Raw genomic sequence first — 22,182 nt, 5'->3', positions numbered from 1 at the left:
TACAAGGACAAACTGAACTCCAAGCAAATCCATGCTAGCTTATTATAAGGCAACCCTTAATAAGAACATTCTGTCAAGAAGACAAACAGCAGGGGCAAACGCTATTCCAGACTGGGCACCGGACAACCGGCACAAAGGTATGATCTCCCCACTCACCACCGTCGCCACATCAATGGCCACACGAAACAGAAAGAGACTGTAATAACTACATAGGCCCTTCCTGCCTGAGTTAATCTAGGTCCTATTACAGAAAACTGTTTATCCATTATACTAAAAAATTTGTCACCTAACTCCATGATTGGGAAAGACTGAATACTCTGATTTAGAATAAACATTCTGAAACTAAAAATCTGTTTCCCCCTCAGAACAGAGCACCAAAATTATTGTCCTAGAAATATATCAGATGGTCCCTGATTGCAGATGCAAAATAAGCAGGTAGTTAATTCAATAACTTTAATAAAATGCCTTTGGCACCTGAAAATTTTAAAAATTATAACAAGTAGAGGGATACTTTGCTTATTCCACATTGGAGGGGAACTAAGCAGACTACATAAATAAAGTCTTCACAGTAATCCTCATTAAAGAATATTTGACAGATAACTTTAACTTAATCCTTAAAACAGCATTTAAAAATCTAGCATTTTTAACAGAAATACTTTGAAATTACATTTTGCTTTTTCCTAGTGTCTTAAAAAGAGATTTTTGAACATGACAAAGTTTTTTATTGACTCACGTTCATTATGACCAATTATTATGCCACACTACAGTCTAATGATGCCCAAAGGGACAATTACAGTGTGTGGAACTGTTTGCTGTTGCACCTTAGTGGCCTGACATTGCTGCGCTTTCAGTTCTGGTCTCTGACCTTGACGGGTTTTCTCTACCATCGCTCTCAATACTGTTAGATGTTGCTCACCATCGGCCATTTCCACAACTGTTCCTAATTTTGTGCTTCTACCAAGAAAAGGGCTTAACGTTCTTTTAAAAAATAGTGTGAGACCAAAGTGAACAAAGACCCACAGCCATTATGGCACATATTTTGGCTCATGGAAAAAAATGCTGTTACCTGTCTTCATGCCTCTAATTATGTTTCAGAGGACTAAGCTGGCTGGTTAATCTGCCCAAAAGATAATTGTGACAATGATACAGTAGTAATGATAGTAACTAAGGCAATTATCATGACTACAAGTTAGGCACTGGGATAAGTGTGTCACGCAACTTCACAATCATAGGACGGAGGTACAATTAGAATCTTATTTTATAGAGGAGGAAATTAAAGTTAAAAAGATTAACCAATGTGGGTGTGGTTACATGCTAATAAACGGCAGATCTAGTATTTGATCCCAGGCCGAGACCTAGAGCCCAGGTTGCTTCCCATTCTCTATACTGTCCCCAAAGGTCAGTAACTACATTTACAGTTTTTTAAAGAAATTACAACTTAGATGCAAGGTGTTTAAAGAAATAAAGGTTACTGAATTTTAACTATGTTAATTTCTCTAATATACATAATTTCGTTTTATTGAGCCTGGTTTAAAAGGCACTTATTTTGTTGATTTATCTGCTACTTAAAATCAAGGAGATGTTAACATAACTCTGCTGAGTGATAATACCATACTACCAGTTTAGTTTTATAAAATTACCCTTGCTAATCCAAAAAGAAAAATAAATTACAATGCTGTATTTAAGCCATAAAAGTATCATTATCCTTACCATATTTGAATCATTACTCAATTTACTATTTAATTTTGGAAGGTTGGTAGGTACTGACACTGTCATAACCCAGGACACATCTTGGAGTCCAGAGACAGCCCCAGAGGCCCAGGGATTCCATCCATCCCACACGCGTGTTCCTTTGGTCTGCACAGTGATTTCAAAACTTTAAATTAACTGCAAATATTTAAAAAATGAGAGATTTCATATAAAATGTGGACTTCTGACTTCTCTTAAAGAACTGGAAGATGTGGCCACAGGGGCCACATTCTCACATGGAAGGAAACAACTGGCAGGGGTTTCTGAGTGGCAGCCCCTTCAGATGACCTGTTCACTCCAGGTTGCCAAAAGCAACACCTGGCTGGCTTCCCTTGGTTACCTGCCTGGTTTGTGAGCTGAGCCCTGCTTTCATTTTTAGTAAAAATCTGAGAGTACAGCTCCAAACTTTCCATAATATTCTATACTCTAGTTTGCCATGCATTTTCAATTATGTTATTTTATATAGTCTGAACAATTGCCCTGTGGCACATAAATAATATGATCATTATGAGCTCTTACACATGAAACTGAGATTCAAGCGTTCAGCTGCTTGGTTCAAGATCAGGGAGGTAAAGGTCATTTAATTCCCAAACCACCTAGTTTATATTATATCAGATTTCTTACATCTTAATTCTACATAGTATTTGTTATCATTATTATCATTTTGGCTGGAAGTATCTTTTGTGCCTTTCTTCATTGAATTCAGTTCTAAACTATTAACCCCACCAAATCAGTTCTTTGCAGTGTCACATTTGTGGCAAGTAAATGTGATGGTGAAAAGTTTATGAGACAGAGAAACAGAAAAGAGACAGCTTTACGTTAAATATAATATTCTCTATAAGAAAAAATTAACTTCCACATTTAATATCTAAAACAACAAGTATATCACTAAAATTAAAAATAAAAAAGTTATCTGTTTAGAATGTCACATGGTGATAAGTGCAATGGAGAAAAATTAGTCAGGGACAAGAGCTAGGCAAGGGCTGGGAACAGGAGTTATTTTACATCAGGTCGTCAGACAAGGAAGGTCAGTAATGTACATAAAGACCTAATGCGTCCAAACTGAATGATCCTTAACCAAGGCGATCCCTGTAATCATCACAATTATCGTCACGTCACAAACACCAGGGAAGCCCAAGTGGACAGCTGGTCGGCCTCATTTGCTGCCCTCACTGCGGTACTAGGAGCAGAGATTCGGTCTGGGATAAGCTGGTTCTCACGCTGTTTTGTTTCCTAAAGCGCTGTGAGAAGATGTTAACTACAAGTGCCCCCGAGTTTTCCGATGCTTTCAGCAGACAGAATTTTGAAATGCTCCACTGGCAAAGGTCTAATCTTGGGGAGCTATTTTAACCTGTGAGAAGAGAATAAAATAAACCCTGAGGCTGATGGCTTACTACTAACGGTGAAAGAAAAAGATGGAAGGCTAGAGACCCAAGGTACAAGCAACTAGGGGTATCTCATCGACACAAAATGTGGACGGGAAATTCAGAAATTAGAGAAAATTACGCCTGATCACTAATCTAAATGAATGAAGAGAAAAAAGCTGTCAAAAATGAATAAATTTATATTACTTATAAATATGTGTCCCTCCAGAATTATTTGAGATACCTATATATTCCGAAAATAATTAGCTCAACATAACATAGGTTATTTATCTACAGCATAACACTAAGGAAATCATTCAGCTAGAAAACCATGAAATAGCTCTCCGTAACTCCAAAACTGCTAGTCCATGCCCTAGAAAACAGACGTATTTAAACGAGTTGTTTTGTTACACGCACAGAAAAACAGAAAAATTGATTTTTTTCACTTTTTACCTGCTTGTTTAAAAAGACCATAAACAAAACCCAGATATTTTTATTATAGACTCCAAAATTCCCAGACTTAAACGAATAATCATTGAATAGGGACTTTCAGACCATTTTCACAAGCACATACCCCTGTCTTAAGCTAAAGAAGCTGCTTTTAGAGCAATGCACATTTTCAAATTTAAGGTAAATTACCGAGTAGAACTGACCTACTTTAGAGTGAGTTTGGATTTGAGAAGGTGAATGTTACAGGTGAGTAAGACCTAAATACTAAAGGTATTCTCACGATATCCCCATGCACCTCAATTTTAGACTTGTGGGGAATAAATGAGGCAGGTAATACCAGGAACAAAGTTTACACAAAGACTGTAAATCCTTACCCCTGAACGGTGCTGCCGCAACAGAAACCTTTCTGCTGGGCTGAATAATCTAAACCCTGAGAGGGGAGTTATATTTCCAGCATTCAAATGCAAATCCAGACAGATTAGATTGATATAGCAACTTTCTTAATCTCTTTTACAAAAGAGAATTAGTCTGTCTGAATTTTGAATCCAATTCTACTTTTTTTGAAATAGCAGATTTACCCATTTTCCTTAATCAAACTGAACTAAGGTTCTGGTTTAAACAGGAAGAGATACTAAAAAGAAAAGAAAAATACTATAAAAGAAGAGAACAGTACAACTTTTTATGTGGACATCTAGCATTATTAATAATCTTACTATGAGATTTTAATATTCTTAATGAATAGGTTATGTTATTGTTTATTTGTTTGTAATTGTCTATCTCCCTTTGGAATAGTTAGCTGTTTACTAAATCTATGTCCAAAATTGTCTATTAATTATCCATCATTTGCAATTGTCTGTTAATCATCCATCATTTACAAATGCTTTATTAAAAAAAGCATCACTTGCTTTTTATAAAGCAAATAGGACAGACATTTGCCTGTCTAAAATGATGCTGTATTACTTCAATTAAAAAAATATTAAATGTTCTGAAACCTATCCAAAAAAACTTAAACATTTCTTTTAGAGTTTTGTGCTACATTAAAATATATTGAAAACATCATTTCCGTAAAGATATGACATACGGTAGATGCTCAATATGTTTATCAAATAAACAAATCAATAAATTCATGAATGAATTGATCAGAAGAAAATAGTTTCTCCTTCTTTTAAGAACAATCTTTGCTGTTAACCTCACTTTACTTAAGCAGTGGTCTAATTCACTGACCTGTAAACTGTTTTTGATCGTGTGCCCACCTAGTAAAAACTTTTCAGGGGCTGGACCAGTGGCACAGTGGTTAAGTTCACATGCTCCACTTCGGTGGCCCAGGGTTTGTAGGTTTGGACCCCGGGCACGGACCTAGACACTGCTCATTAAGCCATGCTGTGGTGGCACCCCACATAAAATAAAGGAAGACTGGCACAGATGTCAGCTCAGGGACAATCATCCTCAAACAAAAAGAGGAAGATTGGCAACAGATGATAGCTCAGGGCCAATCTTCCTCACCAAAAAACCCACAAAAACACAACATTTCAGCAGAGTCCTCTATATATGTATGTATTTATTAATTGCATATACATACCACTTTAGTGATATAGTAAGTATACTGTAAACTCATACACACAAAGAAACGAATTTAAAAATACACATAAAATAATCAAGGTCTGGTTAAAGTTAAAACTACTTTGATATATGATTTTAATGCTTGTCCTGTCTGTAATGACTCACTAAAATACATAGATATAAATGAAAAGAGAGGATCGATGGTTGTGACTATTAAATTATGAAACTCTTTTCAACTCTCACCACCATCTACCATCTTTCATGAAATTCAGCTTGTAAATTTCCATTTTCCCTGTAGTCAGGTGATCTCACCAAGGAACCACACAATGATTCATTCATATTTATAATCATATTTATATTTCTAACCAATGAGCTTAAGATAAACTAAAACTGGAACAATTTTAAGTTCAGCAAAAACTGCTCCACTCATCTGTATGCAAATACAAAGATTTTTATGACTGAAATCATTTGTGGCAATGAAATCACAATGCTAGAAAGTTTTTTTGATATTTTCCCCCAAATTCTTTCTCCATAGCTGAAGTTTCTTTGGAAATAGTTACTTCAAATTAACTATGAAAATGTCCTATATACCCTAAAGGGTGTGATGTTTAAATTTCTATTTCTTCCCAAACTTCTGATAAGCATATGCTCAGAATTTCTCAAGCATAGATATATATATCATAGATATATATATCTATGCTTGAGAAATCTATCTACGTAGATATATGAATCTACAACTTTTCCAGGTAATACCAAATTGTTTTCAAAAGTACTTGTATACATTTACCCTATGCTATTTTCTCGGTGTTACTGTGGCCATTTTTACTACAGCAAAAAGAGCAATTATTCCACTCAATGGGATGTGGCTTTCTGGGGTATTTTTGCTTTTAAGAAATCACAAAGTAGCAAATGATTTTAAAGCTCTCTTAAAAATAATAATTTTAGAGTTTTTGATTCATGCCCTAAATGCTTAGTTTTCAAATATCTTGCTAATAATGATGGTCTCGTATGTTCATTAGCTAGTATATCAATGCACAACAATCCTTAAGTTAAGACTCATCATTGAGAACTGATTTGGTCATGATGAAATACAATATAAAAATACCCTAAAACTTGTTTAGAATATTAGCACCTATGTTCATGAGGGTTTATCCCAGGAACGCAAGATTGGCTTAACATTCAAAATCAATAAATGTAATTCACTATATTCACAAACTAAAACAAAAAACCTATATCATAGATTATTTAAGATCCAAATATCCACTCTGAGCAGAGAAGCCTCCCCATGAATTCCCCTCTACATTCTAACCTGTAGAAAAGGCCTAGCACGATTAACATCCCCAAATATTATAATGTCCATACTAAGGGGTATTTTATTTCATGTGGTTATGACCCTAAAACAGCAAACTGGATCCACTCTTGTTTCTGAAAGGAACTCTAGTAACGCAAGATCAGAGTGGAGTACCTTCCTGCTTATGAACCCATGCTGATGGAATATGATCACACTACTTCCATACCCAAATGTAAGGTTCAGGGGAACAATAAGCATTAGCTCTACAATGCTTTCTCCATTGAGTTTCAATATCTTATCTTGAAAGAAATACTTAACAAAGAAAAGGTACTCGTTTGAAGCTGTAGTAATGGTTAAGGCATAATAATTGTTTAAGCTCAACAAATCCACAGCTGTCTTGTTTTATCAAGTGCATTTACATGGCACCAGATGCACGTGCAAAACTTAAACCTGAGACCACTAAATTATATCCATTACTTCTCACTCTACAAACTTCTGAAACTTATGGGTGACAGATTTGTCAGAAAGTTTTCTCTTTACCAACTAAAGAAAGGACAACCCAATGTCTGGTATGAGCTGTCATTAGTCATTTAGCAGAGCTAGAAGGCAGTTCAGCTGAGTAGATAGAAAATTAAAACATGGGCAGCTCCTGATTGGAAATTTATTCAGAGCAGGTAATGAAATAGCACAGTCAGGATCTCCGGTATTACTCGGAGTGAGAGATTTAATTCTGATAACTTTGATGATGGCACTTGAATCAGAGATTATAAATGGTGACAAGTTGTGACACACAGATAGGATGAAATGAGCACCAGCAACATATCTCTACAGAAGCTGATAGTATATAAGATTTTTTCTAAACAGTAACTATAATAATTTCAAAAATTATTACAAGCTTTCAAAGAAGAGGCTTACGTCTTAGGTGAACCATGTACCATTTTTATATATACTTTTCAATGGAGTATAATATTAATCAACATATCAAAGGTAAGGAGTGCAAAACAACTTATATTTTAAAATATGAAATATAAATTGTAGTTTCCGATTTCACCTGGATAAAGAACAACCCAAAATTACAGACAGAGTAGCTATTCTACATGGAGAGTAATAGTGAAGGCTTGGATTTATATGTGTTTATATGCACGTAACAGATACTCATTAAAATGCACTCAGGTACAAAGAATGTTATTTATATTTATAAAGAATAATAATTTTATTTTGGATTTTGTGTGCTTTTTTATATTTTCTAATTATCAACAATGGCACTATTACTTCTACAAACAAAAGTATATTTTGTAAAAACTGCCTATTTCAAACAAAACTCTCTACCACAGAAATATCGTTGAGAAAAATAATAATATTTCCATATAAACAGGTATTTCAATACATCTCTTTTGAATTTGTGAAGTACCATATTCATTGTGTGTGGTCAAAACTTATCAGATGTGGAAATTTTAAAACATAGCCCTAAAATTCTTTAAAGCTCCTACCATTGAACGAAGACGTCCATGTCCCCTGTCCCTGGAATCTGTAACTGTTTGACCAATAGTTTACAGCAGAAATAATGCTGTGTCAGTTTCCAGACCCAGACCATAAGAAATGGCAGCCTGCACGCCCTGTTATTTGGAACTGTCACTTTTGTAAGAAGGCCCAAGCAGCCTGTGGAGCGGCCTACAAGTTGAGGAACTGAGGCCCTTTGGCCCACCTGACAGCCAGCCCCAACTGTCAGTCATGGGAGCAAAGCATCCTGAAAGTGGATGCTCCACCCACTTCAGCTGACAGCACGTGAAGAAGAGATTAGCTGTCCCTGATGACCTATGCCCAAATTGCAGATCTGGGAGAAAAATAAACAACTGCTATTGTCTAAAGTCACTAAATTTTGAGCTCGTGTGTTAAGCAGCAATGCCCAAAAGAGCAGAGTAGGACTTTAATCATGAATGCTGATTATAAAAATGGCTTTAGCATTGCACCAAAGCAATGTTATGTTACATATGCTACAACTAATCAGAATAGAAGGAAGAAAATGTAAAAGAAAAAGCCTGATAAATTTCATCAGGCTATGATAAATTTTGTTAATAAAGTTTTTAATAAATGGCACATACTACTGAGAAAATAATTCAGAGTCCTAGAATCTTTAATATTTTACATAAAAACCTAAGTATTAAAGAATTATTTGTTTAAATTTGGTGATTTAAATTTTTTAATTTGGCTTTGTAGGATTTTATCTATATCATTTAATGTCATAACTAGTAGTAGAAGCCTATATAGAAAATACTAATACAATAAAAATTGGAAAATTTAGATACTGTCAAATAGAATGACATACAGAATAATACAAATACAATTTTTTTTTTAAGATTTTTGTTTTTCCTTTTTCTCCCAAAGCCCCCCAGTACATAGTTCTGTATTTTTAGTTGGGGGTCCCTCTAGTTGTGGCATGTGGGACGCTGCCTCAGCATGGCTCGATGAGCAATGCCATGTCTGTGCCCAGGATTTGAACTGGCGAAACCCTAGCCGCCGAAGCAGAGCATGCGAACTTAACCACTTGGCCATGGGGCCAGGCCCCCAAATACTTTTTTAATGAAACTAAATTTACAGAGAACTAAGCCTATATGACATAATACAGCCAAAAAAATTGTCATAATAAAAATAATAATAAGCTAAAACCATACTGTCCATTATTTACCAAAAGTAAGCACCTGAGAAAGATTATTTCAATAACAAAAGAAATCAAGTAGTAAATAAAAATGTTAACTATGTCTTAATTTCTGTAATAGAAATGATTTTTAAAACAATTATGTGTAATCCCTTTTCTTTAGAAAATTGGACAAATTTAAATGGACTTTGAGAGCTCAAGATACAGAAAAACACACTATAATAGATATTTTAATAAAATAATTTTTTTATAACATAAAAATCCACCTACTTAATGTATTTCTTTTTAAGAAACAGTTCTACAGAAGAATTGCTTCATAACATAAAAATTCAACCATTTAATGTATTTTTTTCACAAGGAACAGTTCTATAGGAGTCAACTCTTATTCATTCAAATATGAATCAGAGAGTACAATTAATTGTATTTCTTGTCCACAATCTACTTTTATAAAATGTACTCAATAATGTAACTAGTGGATTATATCACGGAATTAGTACGGGTCCAGTCCTTTTTACTTGTTATAAATCCATGGTATAAAAAGCAATGTTCCAAGAGGTGACACAAATACAAAATACCTTCACAGAGGGAATTGCATTAGCCCAAAACTCTGCCTCCTCTGATAATCAAAAGCCTGAGAACCGGAATGATTAATCGATTTGCACGGGAGTGAAACCAGGCTGGAACCCTGCCACCCACTCCCACCTCTTGCGTCTTTTCTCATATATTATGCTGCTTCATCTGGCATGAGCAATTCCTATATGGCTATGAAATACAAAATAATGTATGATAGCAAGAAAAGAGTGAAGCAAAACAATTTTCTCCATATAAAAGTCATCTAATTTACGTTGAAAAATTAGAATTCCTCATTTTATCAAAGTATTCGCCAAAGCATTTTTCTCTACTGCTCGTTTTCCAGGTATGTGTGTGTTAATGTACAATGCAATATCCAAAAGAAAATTCGCTAAATTCTTTCAAAAATATGTATTATAAAAATTAGTTATACATTACTTGCCACTCTGCTACTTTTAAAATGCCTGATGACATATTTTCACTTATGATAAATAATGGATACAAGTTTATAGTACTTTTGATTTTTTAGGACATTTTTGCCATATTATGCTATTTAGATTTAATCACTTAAACATCCTTCTAGTTACATAGTAAAAGAAGTCAGAGATGTGTTTAATCTTAACAAACTGCTTCAACAGCAAGCCTTAGTTTACTCATCTGTAAGATGGTCATAACTTACCATGTGTATGTAGAGTTACTGTGCAGAATAAATAAAATAAAATATGTAGCTAATATATCTAAAACACTTGGCACCAGAGCTGACATATTACATACCAACAAATGTTAATTGTTATTATAGTTATAATAATTTAGCTTCAGTAAAAAACATGATAATATTATTAAGATAGCAAAACATAAAGTATGATTTCGAAAAAAGGCCTACTTAAAAGAATGTATATTTTTCTATTAAAAGGAGATTTGCTATCACTAATTCAACCTGATAAAGTGGTCTTTTACATATTAAAAACTTATTCATATTAATCCTCCTAAATGGCAATATAACCAATATATTTTAAATGGCTTAAGATTTGTAAAACTGAAATTTAATGCAACTCACCATGAAAACATGTGCTATACAAAACAAGGTAAATTCTGTAAGTAAGTTAAACATGCCTCATAAAATTTTTAAAAATCAAATTAAGAAATTAAATGCCCGTGAGAAAGTACACATACAATGAATTTAGTAAAATTCCTTGAGATTTTTTTAAATAAAGAAGACATTTGCACGTTACGTGTACCTACCTGGAGTAGATAAACAATCGACTATCCCAAAGATCATGAGTCCCTCTAGGTCCAGAATGAAAATAACAGGAGTCTGTCCCATCAAACATATTCAATCCATCTTCTGAATTTTTGGAGGCATGGCTGTGCACTACATCTAAGAGGACTGTAATACCCATTGAGTGAGCGGTGTCAACCAATTCTTTTAGCTCTTCAGGTGTTCCGTAACGGCTAACGGTAAAGAACACAGGAAAACCGAGATCACGTCACAGTTAGAGCAAACAAGACAACCATTCACTGTGTGTCAATTGTTTCACCAGCCCAGTACTAGATATACTAAATTTGTAAATGTGGTATGACGTAATTCTTAGATACAAGTCAAAGTTGCTTAACATTTGTTATTAGGCAAATTTAAAAGCATTCAATAAAAAAAACCCAATAATTTAAATTTAGCTATTAAATGTAGATTCACATCCCAACAAAAATTCACATTTTGAGTAGCTAGACAGTAAAACTCTGTTCCTCTACACTCAGAGCTCCTGATTTCCATCTCCAAACCTGGCTACTCTGGGGAGCATGGTCATTCCTGTTCACACACCTGGCCATCCCTTCGAGTGTGTATGGTTGGGGGTGGAAGGCTCTTAAAAGCATTTCTCTGAATGACCTTGGTGCCTTGATTGAGGCAATCCCTCCTGCACTTACTTATTGTCAAACTAGAACGCCCTCAGGTATGAGAAGGCCAAGATAATATGCCATGTCTGTCACCAAGCAGAAAAGATGGGTAGCTCACATGCACATGGGTCTGTGTTAAAAGCAGTTTTCTAGTCTGCATGAAACAGAAAACAAAAATCACTCTGAAGAGGAAGGCCTTTCTTAACCCATGTAATAGCTCGATATTACAGTCTTCCACAACTTTCCCTTTGAAATAAATAATCACTCTTGTGATAGTCTGTTTTCTCTCTGCCTCACTAAACCATATGCTCCTTGAGGGCAGGGGATGTGACTGTCTTCCTTCCCATCATATTGTATGATGTTTAGTGTAGAACAGGTCTCCTGATAGCCAACTCCATTGGGCAGCAAGAGCTATCTTTAAAAAATAGAAATACGATCACGTCATCCTCTACCTAAAATCATACTTGCACTCCCATTGTCCTTAGGATAAAGACCACTGCCCTTATCACCTACTGCACTGCCTAATCTGGCTCCTTGCAATAACTTTAGACTTATCCTATGACCCTCGACCCCTTCCTCTCCTTATCCCAGCCACCTAGACTTTTCCACTCATTGAACAGTAAGTTCAATGAATGAACAGCCCTAAAGTTTCATTCATTCATTCGTTTGTTCAACAAATACTTAAGCTATCTACCACGTGTCATGGAATTTTCTGTGCTCTGGGGATTCGGCATTGAGCAAAATAAATATCACTGCCCTTATAGAGTTGACATTTTAGTTGGGAGACAACAAATAAGCAAAATACGTGGAATGTCAGATAGCAATAACTTCTCCAAAGCAAAATGAAGCAAAGCCACTGGGGGGAAGGGCAAGTTTGCTGTTTTAAATAAGGTCATCAGTGAAAGTGTCATGAATAAGCAATATTTGAGTGAAGACCTGAAAGAATTAGGGAGCAAGGTATGCAAATACCTAAAGGGAAGAATGATCAGAGAGATGGGGCACTGGAGACAGAAATGAGCTAGAAGCATTGGAGAATAGCAAATAGGCTGGTGTGGCTAGAGAGGAATGATGAGGAAAGAGATGAGCCCAGAGAGTCAGCCAAGACCTTGATCACATGAGGTCTTATGGACCAATATAAGGCCTTTAGCTTTTATTCTGAAAGAGACAGGGAATCATTAGAAGGTTCTGAGCAAGAGAGTAACACGATCTGACTTTTATTATAAAATGGTTCCTCTGGCCACTGTGCAGAAAGTTGTCCACATGTATGAAGGGAAAGAAGGCTAGAGAAACGGTATGAGGATAAGAGAAAACAGAGTGACCAATTAATAATCCATGTAAGAGATAATGGAAACCTAAAACAGGGTGGGAGCAGTTGAAGTAGCAGGTTTGGGTTACATTTTGAAGTTACAGGTAGCTAGGTTTTATGACAGCTAGAGTGCAGGGAGGGACAGAAAGGGAAGAATCAAGTATAATGCAAAGATGTTTGGCTTGAACAACTGGAAGATGAAGATGTCCTTTATTGAATTAGGGAAGATGCAGGACGAGGAGGCCGGAAGAGAAGATCAGGAATCTCATTTGTTAAAGTATGAGTTTAGTATGAAATATGTTAAGTATGAGATACGTATTTGATATCCCAATGTCAAACACATACTGTTTGAAATTTACAACAGAGAAGAGGACTAGAGAGTTAAATTTGGGAGTTGGCATATAAAGTCTATTTAAGCCATAGGAATAGACGAGAATTGATGAGATCCCCAAGGTACTTCACATGGATACAGAAGAGAATGGAACCAAGAGCTGAGCATTTGGAGATCCAATCGTTAGTGGTCAGAAAGGGCAAAAAAATAAAGAAGAAGCAACAAGAGAAGTGGGAAAAATAACAGGAGGGTATAATATTCTGAAATCTGAGGAAATAAAAAAGTTCCAAGAAGGTGGGAGTAACCAATTGTGCCAAATGCTGACAGTCAAGTAAACTAATAACCGACCATTGGACTTGATGATGTGAAGGTCATGATTTCACAATTTCAGTGAAGAGGTAGACAGATGACTTGGAATGAGTTCAAGAAAGAACAGAAGTGAAGGAATGAGTGACAGTAAGTACAGATAACTTATTCAAAGAGAACTAGTATAAATAAAAACAGGTAAATGGGTCAATGTTTTTTCCCCAACATCTGGAGTGCGATGCACCTACTCCCACTTCACTCCTGCCCCCAGTTAACTTTTCACCATGTTCTAGATCGAGTTCCAACATCAGTTCAAATCTTAATCTAAACTGATCAGACCTCTGATTCTATACTACCACAGTACCCTGTCATTTTCTTCGTAGCTTTTATTACAGGTAGAAATCATAATATGTATGATTATTGGATTAATGTCTATATGCCACCACAGTGTAAGCTGCATGAGGTGGAGACAGTATTGAACTTGTTCAGCTTGATGTCATTCAGCTCAGTACTTCCTCAAATGCATAGCACCCCTTCGTGTATTTCTTCCCAGAGAGCCATATTCCTTGTATTTCAACATGGAAGAAGGACAGTCCTTCTGTGGGTAGTATATGTCCTACCAAGGGCTTCCTCAGTCACCTTCCTACATGAGTCAACGTCTTTCAACAAAAGGCTGTGAGCTCTGGCAACAATGGCTTCCATAAGACATGATTCTCTGACTAAAGCTTGGGCCTCCAGGTGCAAGACAATTTCAGCAGGTAATTGCATATTCTTTATTAGAAATCATTTCAAGAAAAGCAACATTAAATCAGGGCCAATCTTTCAGGCTAGATGGAAAGAAAGACTATGATCTTAGGAAGAGAAAATGTTCAGCTTCTGTTAACTCTGTTAACCCTAAAATAAGTTACAAAACAACATCATATAAAATGTAAAAATTAGTTTTATTTTTTTATTTTTTGTTCAGATAAGAATGGATATAATGAGTCTTTCATTTTACCTTGACGCTGCAAAGAAGCTTGTGATCTGGTAACCAAAACTGGCGTAGTAAGCGTGCTCCATGATTGCCATCATCTGAATGCAGTTGTATCCTATACAAGCAAAGGTCAAGCAAAGATTAAAGCCACATTAAAAAGAAAAAAGTAATAAAAAAAAATATAATACAGCATCCTCATTCTAAAGACATTAAATTTTACATAAAATCATTTACATGTAAATGACTTGATCATTTTTAAAAGTTCTACTACTTTACCATCTTTTGCCTGTCTGACCTTCTAACACAAAATTGGACAGTTAGTTCTTGAGGGTTACACTCTAACAAGCTATTTGAAATGTCTTCATTTTAACAAGTAATAAATGATATGCAAATATACATTTAATTTGGATTTAGAATATTAAAGATGGCAATCTGCATCTTCTGAACTTCAGTTGCACTTGTAATATTCATGCTGAGGATTATGGACGCTAAATAAAAGTAACTGATTGCATGCCGTATTCTTTCTATCTTACATTTTCCCTGTATTTCAGTGATTGCTGCCATAAAGCAGAGACACGCCAGCAAACCCTTCTTCCACAGGGCGGCTTCCACGGAGTGGCATTGAGTCTCCCACTTTCCACTATTTCTTGGACCTATAGAATTACTCAAGTTGCAGGTGTGCACAGAAGTGCAAGCGCGCACGCGCACACACAATCTCTCCTTCCTCGGTCCGAAAATGTTTTGCTCTAACACTAAATGAAGAGACTCAAAAACGTAGGTATTGTATTTTTAAAAGTCCCTAACACTTAAAAGTATTTACTAAAGTATTTTTAACATAAGCAAATAATCAGGGAAGAAGAAACTTTTGGTCTCTAAAAAAAAAAAAAGGAACTAAAAATGTCAGGTTTTCTTCTTCAATGTACAATTTGGTAAAATTTCCAAATATGATTTGATTGCTTTGAAAGTCACATTTCCGTAACATACATGGAAAATATTCTTATTCTGTTCTCAAAGTCCAATTCATGTCAATATAGCTTCTCGTGCACGTATCTCAGCACATAATTAACATTGGAACAAATACAAATTCACATTCAGAATTAGGGATTTGTAAATTTAAAGGATAATATAAACTTCATGGTTCACAATCTGCTGAAAAGTTATTATTGCTGGCTTTTTTATTGTAAAAACAAAAAGATCAAATTAACTCTATCAGGCCTGATAGTGGTACCAGATAACTGCTCAGATAACATAAATCAATTATATACTTCATAACAAAATATAGTTTGTAGTTTATTTCCCTATTATGCAATAAATATTATTCTTATGATCAAGCACCAATATATAGCTTTTATTATTAATTTTATGGCATTAATCATTCTGGATTGCTTGATGTTCAGAGTAGTGGCTGAGACAATTCACACACAAAGAGGAAGGAGAACCTTATTCTTCTGAACCTTGTGCAAGAACTTGGTCATAAACCATTTACTACATTACAAAAAGACAAAACATCTCAAATACAATAATTTTAATATAATTTCTATTAAATATAATTAACATTAAATTCTCCACACAGTTATTTAAGTTTGGTTTCTGGAACTTGATCCCATCATCACAGATCATTAGGATCCATATATAACTGGAAACTTTAACCATGAGTTGCAAACCTTTCCTCTAGCCAAAATTTAGACTGCCTACTAGAGCAGAATAATCACATGTTCTTTATCCTCCTGCCTAGCCATTGGAGCAGGTGCTAAGATGCTGTGAAATGATAAAAAAGCATTACCTATAAAAAGAAAAATGCCAGATTTAAAGCATACTAGATCAAAAATTCAGCAGTACTCTATTCACTCACCTGGTTGCACCTAAGAAGACAAGGTTTGTGTCATTTCACTCCAATATACAAATACCTAGAACAATGTGTCTCACATAGGGGATGCACCATAGATATTTGTCAAATAAGTCATCCAGACAAGAGCCACAGATACAATGACTCTGATACAAACTGAGTTCCAGTCACCTTACGAAAGTAAGATTTTTTTCCCTAACAGACTAAAATGAACAGGCTATAATCAACGACCGCTCAACTTGATAAAAGTTCCCTCCTGGAGAAAAGTAATTACGCTTACATATTTATCTACAATTTCTCAAGCCATCAGTTCACATTACTTAAAACTGAAATTGGAATAATATCTTGAATTCTTTTGCTCTATCTTATTCCGTTTCTCTTTTCTATGCTATCACTATTACAGGGCAATCTGAGAGGCCTAAAATAAAATGCATTTCTATTACATATTTAATCACTTAGCACAAAAAAAGAGACACTTGTAATTAGCTTTTCTAATAAGAGAACAGATTCATTAAGATTTTAGCTGAATAAAAATCAGTTATTCCTTACCAAGGCCTTTGATTCTTGGTAGTACGTTGCATGTAAAATGTTTATAAGAAGCTATTTTTCCTTCATGGGAAGAAATTCCCACATGAGATTCATAAATTCTTAGACTTCTTGGCTTCTTTGGTCTGGAATGCTTAAACTACAGAAGATAAAATTACATATAGAATGAGACCAGAAAGCAGGTGCGACACCAGTTGATCAAGCATGTTAAATGACATGGTAAATCAACTCAGTCAAATACTTGAGAACTATTTTTGCATATAAAAGGCACTGGCTATATCCATTAAATTTTCTTTTGGAAAAAAAATCCTTTTTAGGATCACGTTAATGAACCTATTTTAAAAGAGTAATCATGTAATGGCTTATGCCTTATCATTGAGTGAAGATATATTTTGAGCCTAAGCCTTAGAGAAAACATAAGAGCTGTGAAATGCATACATAATTATTAAATGCAAAGCATTTATCAACAACTCCAATAACTTAAAGGACAGAAAAGTGAGTTCAAAGACACCTATAACTCTTGTCAATAAGACAGGCTCAGAAATTACCCTAATTAATACAGTCATGGGATGTCTTTGCTATTCCTTGTTCCTAAGGAGACTGATCCTGCTTCAAACCCATGACAGTGAGAAATATACATGACTGAAGAGTCTGATGAATCAGAAATTACAGTTAAAGTTAAAAAAAAATTATTAGCCCTTAAAGTCAGTCTGTAGAAATTGAGTTTTCTTTCCCCCCTCAACCTCAGAAACACATAAAAAAACAAAAACTCACTTCTGTATTTTATTGGCTACAGGTGACAGACTATATGTATGTACAGCATAATGGGTGCACTATAATGTAAAATATTAAACTAGTGGTGAAGAGAGAAATTGATCATTACTATAAAAGTTATAAAAGTAAAAATTAATTTTCCTAGAAATATTGGAACAAGCATTTATTTAAAGATTTGTTGTTCTCACTTTATATGGCTGTTCTGGATCCCAGTGTATCCAATCATAATTCACATTACCACTTTCACGAACCACATACTTCGCCCACGGTGAAATACGATACAAGATCTCTCCACTTTTACTCCTAATAACTACCTAAAAAGAGAGTGAGATGTTATTGCTTTAAAATACTTTCAGAACTCTAAGATAACGCATAACAGTTTGTGAGCACTGCTGCAAGTCAGAAAAGGAGGAATGAGCTCAAGAACCTGAACTACCATGCAGATGGGTGACCTTAAAGATGTTTCAATTCCACGACACTGTATTCCGAGTATGGTTTACCATATAAAACCAAAAAAAAACCCATTCCTATATTTGCCAAAAGTATCACTATTGTTATCAGTAATAAAAAATAACAATAAAAACGCAAACACACTTTTGACTGAATCCACCCTTGTAGACTTAGTACTACTTTGAATTGATCAGCATGGTTACATAACAAAGTGAGCTCCATCCATGGGGCTTCCGAGTGATTGACATTACAGCATTTTTCAAAGTTTTTATTTTTCAATAAAACAATGTAAAAGTAGGTAGAGTATGACCAAAAGTGTTCAGATTAGGAGCTACGGTATGCTCTCAGGATTGAGAGAGAACATACTCTTTAGTCTCCTTTAATAGAGAAAACCTCAAGTATGCATAATTCTTGGTATTTAAATATTGGTCTAGCACTTTATAGTTTAGAAGACTTTGATAGTCACATCTCACTTGATTTCACAGAATCTTTATAACCCAAATGTTAAGTGAGATTAAGTGAGTTGCCAAAAGTCCCAAAGACACCAAGCAGCAGAGCCAAAAGCTGAACACAGAGCTTCTGACACTCACTTCCTTGCTCTTAAATGGCAACCACAGCGCTTCCTTCAGATACCAAAAAAGAATAAATCATGACTTATAACGGAAGGGGCAGGTGAGGGGTGAAAACAAACATCTAACTTATATGAACTCAGTTCTTTCTCCTTCATCATGCCTCCCATTTACTGAAGCCAATCATAGCGATGTGTTGCTACTATTCAAGTAATTATCACAAAAACATGAATGAATAGGATCAATCCCACTTCAGGAGTATTTTATCCCAAAAGATATGTCCCTTAAGCCACATGAATTTCTAGTATAATATACAATAGAGATACGTTTGAGAGAAGGTCCTTTTGCTCTCTCATCAACCCAGAACAGATTATGGTAAAATAAAATGCTAGAAATCAGTTTTCAATGAATAGCTAATTCATTGAAATCACTCTGCCTAATCCACCCACATCTTTTCCCTCTTTTGCAAATGGTTCTACAGCTCCTCCAAAGGACGAATATGAACCAATCATTATTTTTGCAGGTATCTGTTGGCAGAGAGAATATCTGAAACTTTAAGAACGTAAAGAATCTCATGCTGAATATAGTTTCCACATTCTCTGGAACACTGTGTATCCTGCTATGCACATGAATGTCTGCAGAGACTACTGAGAGATGGGTGTGAGAAGGAACAGTCCCTCCATGGGTCTCTCACACACCTATATATTCTGCTGGGTGAGTATACCGAGAATACAAGGCCCTGACTGTCACTGGCGGGCCTTCCTCAGGGTTGTGTTTGTAGCAAGAAACCCTGAGGAATGAGATGATGTCTCCCTTGAAGACACAAAACAGGCTTGCTTACTGCGTGCTATAAAAGAATAGGTTCCCCAAGATGAATAGTCCTTAGCTATGATGCAAACCAACTGTGTGAGTAGCATCTATCTGGACCACATAGTGTCATGGGACTTGGAAGACGAGAGGAGCCAATGCAAACATGATGCTCATACTGCTTACTATGCTGTCAGTAATAAAATCATTTGTCTCTGACTCAGGAGTCCCATGTTTTCTGCCAGAATGCAAGAAACAGTAACAAGTTAATTTATAAGCTTGTACATAGGGTAAACCCAAAGTGCAGTCATTCACTGAATGACTCCAATATTTTGTTTCCCAAAGTTCTGTTTCTTGCTTCCCAACAGTCATTTCTATTAGTGCTGCTTCTTGGGGTGGAAACTTAAATTACCCAATTCCTTCCTTCTTTCTTAGTAACAGATTATAGCCTGGGTTCCCAAATGATAAGTAAAACAAAGCTTCCCGCCAAGTCTGGAATACTTATCTGTGATCATTACATAAAAGGCAAAGAAATTTTTCTGTTCTTTAGACCCCTGAATTTTGGAGGTTCTTTTGTTACAGCAGTTTAGACTTTCCTAAACAAATGCACTTGCCTGGGGGAGCCACCTCTCCTCACTTTGGACTTCCTGTTCCTAAATTGTTGTGGTAACCAGCTGAGAGTATTATAACAAATCTAAAGAAATCTAACTTGAGAGACATTTCAGTGGGTAAGGAATATAATCTTTCTTGACTAAACCTTGCTCACAAAACATTTTTGAGGGGTTCGGGGGAGAAAAGGCTACTTTTTAGATTTTTTCTCTTGAGTTCAGATTCAGAGGAAAGATTTTTTTAGATGATGAGCTAAGATTTTATACCATTTAACTTACAACCTCAAAAAAGCACATGATATATAGCAAACTGACAAGAGCGAGCCAGCTTGATTGATCTTTCAATGAGAATAAGTCTAATAGCTGATGGGTAGAAGAGTTCACATGACACTACCAAATAAAAAGACTTTTACACTGCTAGCATGCATATAAAATGGTATAAAAGTTCCAAACAGCAATTTGGCAATATACATCAAAAATTCAAAATAAGTTATTCTCAATGACTCAACAATTCTAATTACGGAAGTTTGCCCTGTGGAAATAATCAGACATGTGTCCAAAGAACTATATCCTTGTCTATTAATTTTAGTGTTACTTTTAATAGCAAAAAGTGAAGGAATAATGCACAATTGTTAAAAATTATACTATTGAATTATATTGAAGGCAGCAAGAAAATTCGTCCAAGTTATAAAGCTGTGTTACACAAGTTACATGCCGTGTGTATCTTAAATATATTGGCACAGTGTTAAAAAAAATTTTGAAAATACATCAAATCATTCAAAAGAATATATTAATGAAAATAATACCACAATGAATTTTTTTAGAATGTAAATAAGACACTTTGTAAAACTGTAACATTTTGCAACATTATAAAAAAATGTATCAGGCTCCTTTAATGAGCCAAATTAACCCTTTGGCTTTGGGGAGGTTACCATCAAAGGACATTTTTAGGGGCCAGACCCGTGGCCAAGTGGTTAAATTCGTGCACTCCGCTTCAGTGGCTCAGGGTTCACTGGGTCAGATCCCGGGTAGGGACCTACACACTGCTCATCAAGCCATGCTGTGGCAGAGCCCACATGGAGGAACTAGAATGACTTGCAATAAGGATATACAACTATGTACTGGGGCTTTGGGGAGGGGAAAAAAACATATTTTTAGATTAAATAGGGAAGTGAATAAAAGAAACTCGTACTTGTGCAAGAGTCAAATTGACTTAATGAACTGTATGAAGTCAAATTTTATTGAGAAAATGACATTTAGAACTCAAATATACAATGTAAGAAAGAATTTAGTAAAATAGTGAAGACGTAAAAAAACTTTGTGTATTCATTCTAGGAATCATTTGAAATGCTTCTTGCCAAAGAATACTGTTCCTATGGACTGGAAAATTACTGAGATAAGATGCTCCTCAGGCGGCCAACAATTGTATATAAAAACAGTGGATGTGTTCAGCTGGTTAGCAGTGTTAGCATACTCTGAAAACCAGTATTGAACACAACACTGGGCTTCATGAGTGAATGTGTAATAGACCAAGAGAAAAGGCACAGGTACTAAATAATATAATTCAATTTGCCCAGATTATACTTCCAAAATCACAACTGTGTGCTATGAGACGAACCTTTTCCTTAAAAAAAATGCTTAAAGAGGGATGTAAAAAAAAAAAGATATTGAGGGGCCAGCCCTGTGGCAGAGTGGTTGAAGTTCCACGTGCCCTGCTTCAGTGGCCCAGGTTTGCGAGTTCAGATCCTGGGTGTGGACCTACCACACTCATCAGCCATGCTGTAGAGGTATGTCACGTACAAAAAATAGGGGAAGATTGGCACAGATGTTAACTCAGCGCTAATCTTCCTCAAGTGAAAAAAAAAAGAAGAGGAAGATTGGCCACAGATGTTAGCTCAGCATGAATCTTCCTCACCAAAAAAAAAAAAAAAAAAAAAATCAAGATACTGATCAAAATAACTATTGTATGGGGCACAGGTCAAAATAAATAACCAAATAAAGTCATTTGTAATTTATAATATCTACTGTAACTAACATATATTCAAATATATAAATATATAATAAATATAAAATATATAAACACTAGATATGCCATACCATACTAGTGTACAATGTTGAATACCAATATTCTAC

The 22,182-nt window shown here is 35.3% G+C and overlaps 1 protein-coding gene across 1 annotated transcript in view; it reads right to left on the bottom strand.

Annotated features, from left to right (window-relative positions):
- GBE1 (1,4-alpha-glucan branching enzyme 1) overlaps window positions 1-22,182 on the bottom strand; it is a 265,131-nt gene that overhangs the window by 128,743 nt on the left and 114,206 nt on the right. The window contains exons 4-7 of the mRNA XM_070488680.1: window positions 17,804-17,929; window positions 16,845-16,980; window positions 14,474-14,564; window positions 10,883-11,092 (exon numbers count right to left, since the gene is read on the bottom strand). Of these exons, the coding sequence (XP_070344781.1) occupies window positions 10,883-11,092; window positions 14,474-14,564; window positions 16,845-16,980; window positions 17,804-17,929 (563 nt within the window). The remainder of the gene's footprint in view (window positions 1-10,882; window positions 11,093-14,473; window positions 14,565-16,844; window positions 16,981-17,803; window positions 17,930-22,182) is intronic.

Source organism: Equus asinus, chromosome 18 (assembly GCF_041296235.1).
Source record: "Equus asinus isolate D_3611 breed Donkey chromosome 18, EquAss-T2T_v2, whole genome shotgun sequence".
In the NCBI taxonomy this organism is placed as follows: Eukaryota; Metazoa; Chordata; class Mammalia; order Perissodactyla; family Equidae; genus Equus; species Equus asinus.
This window is presented reverse-complemented; position numbering and strand designations above follow the sequence as displayed.